The sequence below is a fragment of the Limulus polyphemus genome, unplaced genomic scaffold, assembly GCF_000517525.1.
Source record: "Limulus polyphemus unplaced genomic scaffold, Limulus_polyphemus-2.1.2 Scaffold4703, whole genome shotgun sequence".
Taxonomy (NCBI): Eukaryota; Metazoa; Arthropoda; class Merostomata; order Xiphosura; family Limulidae; genus Limulus; species Limulus polyphemus.
The window spans coordinates 13,647-24,259 of record NW_013670313.1 but is presented as its reverse complement, the minus strand read 5'-3'; the positions used below and the strand labels follow the sequence as shown (position 1 = coordinate 24,259).

Here is a 10,613-nt window from a genome sequence, read left to right as displayed (position 1 = left end):
CTGTGTGCTTGGTATTTTACACTTAGCTGTTGGGACTTTCACGATGGGGGCTAGTGGGCGTCCCTCAGCACCAACCACTACTGGTTTCCCCAAAGCTGACTTATTGGTAGTATTCTTCTTGCACTGGCTCCTCATATGTCCTTGATTTCTACAGTTCCGTCAACATTTCTGTGTAGCAGCCTTTCCTGCCATGGCATCTTCCCTGTGTTGAAGTTTCCAGCATTGAGCGTTCTTGTGCCCAGATTTGTTACAGTGTCAGCTAAGTCCCTCAAACGTTTCTGAAAGCTGCCCTTTTCTGGCCTTGAATCCTGATAACTGTGCCAACCTTGGTACCTCTGTGTTGGATGTAACATAGGATTCAAATTCAAGAGCTCTGGCCATTGCACCCTGCATAGTAGAGGGGTGTGTGCTTGCTTTATTTGTACCAAAAAACGTACATCATGTATAATAATTAAACGAACCTCCTAAACGTCACGTTAGTGTAGCCTATATAGTGTGTAAAGTTTACTATACTCTAATTCCTTATAGTGATGGCACATGACGAGACACGCATTCGTCATGTAATGCTGTTTGAATACAAGTATCCACAAAGAATATCAAAGAAGTTTATGGAAATGTTTTGAACGTTCATAAGTGCCAACGATGGTTCAGAAAATTTCGTTCAGGTGACTTTAGCCTTAAAAACTGTAATGGCAGGGGCTGACATGTTGGAATTGATACTGGTGCTCTTTTTGTAATGTACAATTCTACAACGCCGATATCTAGCGATACTCCGCAAACAAATTCATATTATTATTTTAGATAATCGACGAATATGTGTCTTCACATGCAATTCACTCAGCCGAGTCAGTTGTAAAAGGGACTGGTCATATTCTAAAGGGTTGAGTTCAACCTCCTCATCAATAAGCTTTCAAACTTCAGCAATTTCTGATAAGGGGAAATCATCCTTTGGTGGGTCAGCGGTAAGTCTTAGGGCTTATGAAGCTAAAAAAAACGGTGTTGATACTCGCATTGGGCATATCACAAATAGCTCATTGTTTAGCTATGTGCTTAATAACAAACAAGCAAACTAAGTATTGTTGCGTCAGCGAGATCACGTGACTATTCTCGCGCCCTCTGCTTTCTAGAACTACCCTGTACCTTGGCGAATGCTCTAGCATTTACTAGATATAGGGTAGTCTGGTATATAAAAGAGGGGGACAACGTGACAAGAAGAATGTGTGTGTGTGTAGTAATTGATCTGCAGTCAGAGAGTATTATTGAGCACGTTCGTTGTTATAGCGTTTGTTTTAGCGCGATTGTTGAAATTAAGTTTATCGTAAAGTTATATTCGGAAAGAATAAACCAGTTTTATTAAGTAAGGACTTGTGTCGCTAAAGTTTCGTTGGAACGAAGTTACAGAAAGTTAATTAACAAACGGAGACGTAACAGTATAAAAGCTGTTTGAAATTTAAACCAAAAAAGTTGGTTGCTCTTGCTGAGGTTAACTTGGTTGAAACAGGGGCAAGTCTAGCACTCTTTTTTTTATAGCCAAGGGGCACTGCTTCATCTTCATTCCCTCTAGTTCCAGTATATTAGAGGCAAAGATGAATAGCAAAGATGAATGGCAAAAACAGTAGTTTTTCATCCCTCTCTTTATTATGTAATTTTTTAATTTGGTGTATTTTGTGCTTTTATGCATGCATAAATTTATTTTGTATGCTGTTTTTCTTATAGAGGAATATTTCGACTAAAAGTGGTGTTTGGTTCCAGTAGTCGTCCCCCCGTGACTCACCGGTAAGTCTGTGGGCTACTAAAACGAAAAACTGTGTTGCGTCAGCGAGATCACGTGCTATTCTCACGCCCTCTGCTTTCTAGAACTATCCTGTACCTTGGCGGATGCTCCAGCATTTACTAGATATTGGGTAGTCTGGTATATAAAAGAGGGTGACAACGTGACATAATAATGTGTGTGTAGGTAGTGAGTAATTGAACTGCAGTCACAGGGTATTGTTGAAGTTAACGTTCGTTCGTTATAGTGTTTGTTTTAGCGCGAATATTGAAATTAAGTATATCGTAAAGTTATATTCGGAAAGAATAAACCAGTTTTATTAAGTAAGGACTTGTGTCGCTAAAGTTTCGTCGGAACGAACTTACGGAAAAATCAATAAATAAACGGAGACGTAACAACTGGATTCCGATACCCGTAGTGGGCACAGTACAGAAAGCCCACTGTGAAGCTTTTCGCTTAGTGACAAACAAATAAACAAAAACTTCAGTCGTATTGAAAAACTGATAGTTTATCGAAACTATTAATTATTATTGTTGTTTTACTAGTTCTTATGTCATAAGTAATGTGTTACCGACACAATGATTACATTCCTACATTTATGATGTGGAATGTGTATATTACACTGTAGCTGTGTTGAATAGAGTGACGGAGCTTACGTAGAAACATATATTGGGTACAGACGTAAACAGCGGTCATGTGTACAGTTAGTGTTGGTGCGACGAATTGATAAGGTCTAGCAAAACCGTGTTTCAAAATGTACTTTGAGTTTGAGAACGTATGTATTGTAAGTTTAAGGTTATCGACAAATTTTGGAGCTGAAAAAGTTTTAATTTGATTGATACAAATTGTTTTTGAGTTTTATTGTAGTGTAATTTATATTTTTACTTAGTTATTAAACTTTAAAATGTAAGTTAATAGCTACAATAACTGTTGTTAACTAGTTAGGCTTAACCTTTTTTTAGCAATCGCCCTAAGAAAGGTAAATATTGTAAATTATGAAACGCATGACAAATTATTGGATAATTTGCCTGCATTGTAATATTAGTAAAACCAGTATTTTGTTTTTATTCGCATTAATACTGGTTATTTCCAATATTGTTAGTTAAATATACTGGGTTAAAACTGCAATTGATTAAAACTAGTAAAAAACATCATGTTGGCTCAGCAGTAAATCTGAGGGCTTATCGGGCTAAAATCGGGTTTTGATACTCGTGGTAGGGATAGTACAGATGCTGAAATAGCCAATTGTGTAGCTTTATGGTTACCAAAAAAAAAGTGATTTAAAATGACAGAACATAACGTTTTGTCGAAAGGTTGTATGGCCCACTTGCATTAACTTTGATGGTTGATTTTGAGGCAACTTCTCCACTGTTAAAAACAAAATATTTTCAAGTTCATTATATGCTATAGCTTTCCAGTACCACTACTGCAGTATAATGTTAACATTAATTTGGTATTGCAGACTTAAACTGTGGGAGTTCAGGTGGATAGAAAGTTTTAATAAATATTCAGTGCCAGAATTTTGGGCTACATTCCCTTATAGCATCATTAGAATGATGGGTGATAAAAATCAATCTAAAGATAAAGACTACATTAGAACCAGTGACAACATTCATACACACACTTTCATTTGAGTCGTTGAATGATGGGTGATAAAAATCAATCTAAAGATAAAGACTACATTAGAACCAGTGACAACATTCATACACACACTTTCATTTGAGTCGCTAGTTGGTTAGATTGAGTGACACATTTGTCCATGTTATATCTAATTTTGGTATGCTTAAACTATGAGAGAGAGAGTGTGACGTCATTTGTCAAAACGTATCACCTTCATCCTCATGCAACAAGTTACTTTGTAAGAATAATGTCATAAAAAAAAAGGCCTAAGAAATATAGTGACAAGGCAAAAAGCCTTATAACTTACGAATAAGATAGATGTTTGGATGTGATAGCTTATTTTTAATGTAATTGTAGTGTTTCAGTTTGGGAAGGGTTTAATTTATATTACCATGATCTTGTTAAACATATTTTAAATATATCTCATTTGGTAGCTTTTCCTAATTTGAATACACATGGTTAGAAAAGTAACATTAATAGTAAAAAAAAAAATTCCCAATTCTAAGTAGTCTTTATCTGAATATGTTGTTGAAATTATTTACTTCTTCTTTCTCATATTTTACAGGCAAGGAAATAGCCTATTAAAGAGTAGTTTGAACAGAGTATAAATTACAGACGGTACCAGTACCGTATCAAATGCAGGGTTGGGAAACAGATCCCATCCCTTTCATGAAAAAGGTAAGTTTCCTAGGATAAACAGTGTGCTTTGAACTAGAGATAATCTGATTAACAGTTTGACCAATTAATGACATTTTGGTAGTGATTACTGATAAAACTTGGTGTCCTGTGTGACTAGAAAATTTCTTCTCCACCTTCCCCCCAAAAATATGATACTTATGTACCAATTTTGTGTAATTTGTTTGTTTTTGACATTGATATATATAATCTTGTGTTTGTGTGGTAAGGAAATTGGATTGTAGGTTGAGGATTTTTTATGGTTTATTGTTTTTTTACCAAGTGTCATCAGGATTTTGAATATGTAAAATAGCTTTAAAATGTTGAACTACCCCAATAGTCAACATCAAATTTCACCTTTCCCACTAAGTGTTGCACTACAACAGTGAAATTCCTTAACGAATATTACTATTATGTTGACTAATTAGGCCAAAGAATATTTCAAAAAAAAAACTTTTTTTTTTTCAGGCTCTATAATTATTGTTTATTGTGGTATAAATCTACAGATTATTTTATTGTTTAAGTTTCACTTTGCACATTTTAAGCAAGAAAAAAAATAAAACAGCTCAGTTTCTTGTCTCTACCCATTTCCATAGCAATCAGTGCTAATCATCATCTGTTAAGTGCCATTCTAGTCAGTTGTTAATGTTGTTAAGTGCCATTCTGGTCAGTTGTTAATGTTGTTAAGTGCCATTCTGGTCAGTTGTTAATGTTGTTAAGTGCCATTCTGGTCAGTTGCTAATGTTGTTAAGTGCCATTCTGGTCAGTTGCTAATGTTGTTAAGTGCCATTCTGGTCAGTTGCTAATGTTGTTAAGTGCCATTCTGGTCAGTTGCTAATTAATTGGCACACTTTAAACGAGTGAAAGTCCTGATTTTAATGGAACCATTGTTTTTATGAATTTTAATGCCATTTTTAACATTGTTTCCTTTACATTATACTCTCCCTCTGATACATAGATTTAATTATAAATGATAATATGATATTAGACATTTTACACAAAATGTGCAAAGAAAGTAATACTTTATTGCCCCCTGAAGAAACCATCACACATAAAAATACTACCTGAATAGTTTTATTATATGCCAGCATGATGTACCAGTTAACTGAAGACTTGCTGTGAAAAAAAACTTTACAAAATTTCATATGATATAGGAAACTTATGTGGGCCTAAGCCAAAACTTGATGTGTGTGTGAGTTTTTTTTGTTTTTTAGAATAGTATTTTCTTTATATATTTTGTTTGAAACATTTTTCAGTACTATCAGAGAAGCACTGTAGTGTTTCAATAACCTAATGTTAGACTTTTAAAAAATGGTTTTAAGATTACATGACTCATTCAAATCCTCTAGATTTTCAGAATTCCTCAATAACTTATAGTAGATTATTTCCTATATGATAAAAATGCAGTAGTTAATTATTGAGGCAACAGATAGTTTGAGATCAATATCTGAAAATTAAATAGTTCTAATTCTGATGTGATATTTAATCCTTTGCAGAATAATGTGTGGATTTTTGTTTCATCACTGTATACACTGTAGTGATATTTTGAAAATGGTTCTTCTTGTATTAAAAATTCTGCATTTCAAACATTTTAAAACAAATATTGTTTACCAATGCCAGAATTGTAAAGGTACTAAAAATGATAGGTAATTCTAAACAAAATGTGAAAAAATATTGTAATTTTCTTTACAGAAAAATACACCCAGAATTTTTCACTTTTTACACATTGTATTGTGTTTATGTATTGTTTTTGATACATGAAAAGTTAATATCAACTTGCAATATCTTTCCTTGTTATTGGTTATTTATATGCCAGTTTAGAAAATAACAACACTCTTCCTTCCTGAGCACATTTTCATTTATTAATGATCAACTCTATGGAACCCACAGAGGTGTATCCTATCCTAAGGGAAAAATTACAGAAAATAAGTTTAGTATTCTTGAACAAACTGAAAAAAAAAACATTCAAAAATGAAATTTCTTCAATAAAAGTATTTTATTTATTTAATTTTATTCAGAAATTCTGAGATTAATTTCAATATGCTCTGAAATTTAATTCAAGTGTGGTTGTATTGATTTTAGCCAATCACTATTTCTCAACTTTGGTTATCATGAAATGGTGTAGTGTGTCCTTTCACAATAAAAAAAATCATTACTTTCATTACACCTACCTGTGTAATGCTAGGGGTTATGATAGCCTCTTACTTTTACTGGCCAAACGTGCCCAGTTACCATTTCCTAATTACAACCATCACAACTTTCCTAATAAATAAGTGGACACCCCCTAAGAATACAAATTGTCCATCACTGTGACATCATAAGCAAATAATTTTGACATCTAAATATAGGTATAGCTTGGTAAAGACCAAATAATACAAACAACCTTGTTAGGAATGGAATGATTCTGGGAATTAACTGTATTTTCAAGAGGTTTCATAGTTGGATGAAGGTGGTCAACAGATTGTTAGGTCACTTACAGTACTGCAGTCCACAGTGAATAGGGTGATAATATACATCAGAGAACATAAATTTTTTGCATCTTCCTGGCACCCAAAACAGACTGAACAGACTCCTCATTGTGAGGAAAGTGTGGAGAATAACCCATGTCAAATGGACAATACTGTTACAGAGATGCTATCATGCCTTCTAGACTTTGGCACACTAAAATTTTTGCCACTGAGTTTAGATTTGCTCTATTCTCAGTTAGTGTGTGAACCTGGGTTTAACAACTATCCTTCTTTCGTTAAACAGTGTACAAACCACAACAACTTATGGTGTTATTCCTGTTATTTTGTGGGGTGCTATTTGGGAGCTAGATAATCACAGCTGGAATGATTACTGCTGCCTAATATTTGATGCATGACTGTCTATGCCAATAACCAGCTTATGAGATATGATAATGTTTTAATACAATATGAGGTTCCTTCTCATTCAGTTAAGTCTTTAAGATTACCTCAGTCCCATGGCCAGACCAATCATAGATACAGATCTCATTGAGCACGTGTGATTTATTTTTTATTTTTTCTAAACAATGAACTTCTAGTAATACTTTCATCCATGTTCTTTGTTAGGAATGGAGAACAATTCCTTAGGTCTAGGTTTTAGGTCTTGTAAATAGGATTTGTAACTATGTTTCTTCATTAAATATTACAAAAGACACTAAATACTAAAGGTCATATACTATCTTTTTTCATGTCTGTTTATGTAATAAATTGGAATTCTTTCTGGAGTGTGTATCTGTTTACTAATTGGTAAACTGTGTATGTCGAAAAACTACAGTACATAGCTGTTTCTTTCACTTAACTTAATGCAGGCCTCGACAAATCCTGGGTGCCTGGTCACAATAGCGACTAAAAGGTTCATTGTGGTGCCTAGTATTTTCTCCCATTTTATTTGTGCGTAGGGCTGTGCCAAATAGAACTTGAATGTAGAATGATTTTCGCATCCTTTGAGTCTTAAGTTAAACTTTGTTTCTATGATTTTAATGGTGGATTCAAAATTTTTTCAGGAATGAAGCACTGTGGTTACACAACATGTTACTAATTTTATGCCATTTTGTTTTTCTTCTTTCTCTCAATTCAACCAATCAGTGTGCATGTTTAGACTCTGAAGGGACCAAAGGCAGTTAGTTCAGGCAATACTATCAAGTGGTTGTTGATATAATGTGATTGTTAGCATGCACCTGTTGCTGAGATAGTAAATAAATATATGTAGCCCCAATTTCCTGGTACAAACAGTAGTGAACTTAGGTTAGGCACACCTGGCTCCCGAGTTTTTGGACTGCTCCTTGATCTGAAAATATTTGTCTGACTTAATATTATACAAGTACATGAAATTACTAAACATTTCAACTCCTTAGTCAGTAACCCTGCTATACAAGTATGTTAAATTACTAAACACTTCAACTCCTTAACCAGTAACCCTGCTATACAAGTACATGAAATTAGTAAACATTTCAACTCCTTAGTCAGTAACCCTGCTATACAAGTACATGAAATTACTAAACACTTCAACTCCTTAACCAGTAACCCTGCTATACAAGTACATGAATTAGTAAACATTTCAACTCCTTAGTCAGTAACCCTGCTATACAAGTATGTACATGAAATTAGTAAACACTTCAACTCCTTAGTCAGTAACCCTGCTATACAAGTACATGAAATTAGTAAACATTTCAACTTCTTAGTCAGTAACCCTGCTATACAAGTATGTTAAATTACTAAACACTTCAACTCCTTAGCCAGTAACCCTGCTATACAAGTACATGAAATTACTAAACACTTCAACTCCTTAACCAGTAACCCTGCTATACAAGTACATGAAATTAGTAAACATTTCAACTCCTTAACCAGTAACCCTGCTATACAAGTATGTTAAATTACTAAACACTTCAACTCCTTAACCAGTAACCCTGCTATACAAGTACATGAAATTACTAAACATTTCAACTCCTTAGTCAGTAATCCTGCTATACAAGTGTGTTAAATTACTAAACACTTCAACTCCTTAACCAGTAACCCTGCTATACAAGTACATGAAATTAGTAAACATTTCAACTCCTTAGTAAGTAACCCTGCTATACAAATACATGAAATTACTAAACACTTCAACTCCTTAACCAGTAACCCTGCTATACATGTACATGAAATTACTAAACATTTCAACTCCTTAGTCAGTAACCCTGCTATACAAGTACATGAATTAGTAAACATTTCAATTCCTTAGTCAGTAACCCTGCCATACAAGTGCATGAAATTACTAAACATTATACAAGTACATGAAATTAGTAAACATTTCAACTCCTTAGCCAGTAACCCTGGCTATTGGAGATCTATGTTATCTGTACTCCCAGAGTTCAGTGACCTATACATAGATAACAGAACAACTTGTTCATTATACTGTAAAAAGGTTTTTTATCAGTGATTGACAGACAGATCTGCCATTGGGAAGCATAAGTTGTCCTTGCACAATATTTTTGTTGATGGATAGTGCTAGAAAAACAGATTCATAATGTGAATTTAGTGGTGGTAGAGGAGAGTCAGCTGTGACAAGAGGTGCTGAGCCAAAACGAAAAGAGAGAGCTTGTTGAGCTAGGTATGCCCTCACAGAGCAAAAATACAGTGTAACACTGCTTCTGAAAATAGTTGTTTCACTCCTAACATATTGAAGTTTTTTTGGGACACCTGCTCTTTAGGTACTACTACTATCAAATATTCCAGCAACACTCCAGTGTTGGAAAATTGTTTGATTGATAAGCTCATTCATTTTATTGTGTGTGGAAGTAATTGTTATTCAAACCAGATGATTGGAAAGTCACTGTTATCTGGACAAACAAGATTGAGACACTGGATTGATGGGTATAATTCACAAGCTGCATTATGAAATGTACTAACCCTAATCAGAGTTTCTTTTGAGGTACATAATAACTTATTGGAAAGGGGTTGAGGGTTTGTGTATTGTAGTCTTTTTCTTCTTCTTCAAAGAGGTTAGAGAGAAGGGGACTTGGCTTGCAGAATCTGAATTTCATAATCAAAGAAATACCCAAGGTTATGGTGTCAAAAACGGGGAAGGACAGGTCATATCATCAGTACTTGGGGATCTGACTGTAGTAAAATGGCATGACAAGAAATGTATTTACATGATTCCATTTGTCCCCTTAGTTTTTTAGTTGCTAAGTTTGATTATATTGTGACTGGAGGTTGTTTCTAGCTGATGCAGGTGCAGAGTTTATAGGTACTCAGCCATTTTCCTGCCAGGTATATACATTATTATATATATATATATATTATTTTTATCTTCTGTTGAGTAATTGAATTTGGGCATATATTTAGTTTTATAGTTTGTCAGAGTCTGTTCTTTCATTATGTTTAGTGTGATCTAAACATGCGTATTCTACCTGTTCCACAGATGGATGAAAGTGTTCATCACCTGTTTATTCTTTATTTTTATTGCACTCAGAACTTAGCTGGTCTCAAGTTTTGCACACATTGCATATTTTTAGAAAATTAAAAGTTGTTCTTAATTATTTACATATTTTCTTTTTTTAACGTATCAGTTTTTAAACTTTAATTTCTTTTGTTAGACTTCCTTGTAAATTTGTATAACTTGAGTAATGAATTTATTCATCATTCAAATCTAGTAGGCTTTTTGGCAGTCAGTTCTCAATTCTTTAGATTTAAAATAAACTTCAACTCAATATTTAGCACCTGTCCTCATCATTGGAAAAAATGGATGGTGCTCTTCATCGGCAGCTCTCGCGGATTTACCGTAGGGACTTGAGAGAGAGACCACAAGAAGCCACACAAAGGCATATTAGATATGAAAGGATTTCTATTGATGGGGATTTACTTAGGTAAGTCTATCATTTAATAATACAAAAGTTCGAAACTAATAGTTACATTACAGAAGTTATTTCATTCTGTTACAACTGCTGCTTCAGTCTGGTCTTATTAGTTACAAAAATGCTATTTTAAATGTAAAGAAATAAAAATGTAACATCAACTTTAACCCTTTCATGATGGGTCATGGGTGAAAGGCCATGTCATCT

At 34.0% G+C, this 10,613-nt stretch overlaps 1 protein-coding gene across 1 annotated transcript in view; it reads left to right on the top strand.

The window, feature by feature from the left end:
- Positions 1 to 2,470: 2,470 nt before the first annotated feature.
- LOC106471565 (SPRY domain-containing protein 3-like) overlaps positions 2,471 to 10,613 on the top strand; it is a gene marked incomplete at its 3' end in the record, with an annotated part of 21,088 nt that continues 12,945 nt past the window's right edge. Inside the window, exons 1-3 of the mRNA XM_013932169.2 lie at positions 2,471 to 2,546; positions 3,957 to 4,069; positions 10,270 to 10,418. Of these exons, the coding sequence (XP_013787623.1) occupies positions 4,028 to 4,069; positions 10,270 to 10,418 (191 nt within the window). The remainder of the gene's footprint in view (positions 2,547 to 3,956; positions 4,070 to 10,269; positions 10,419 to 10,613) is intronic.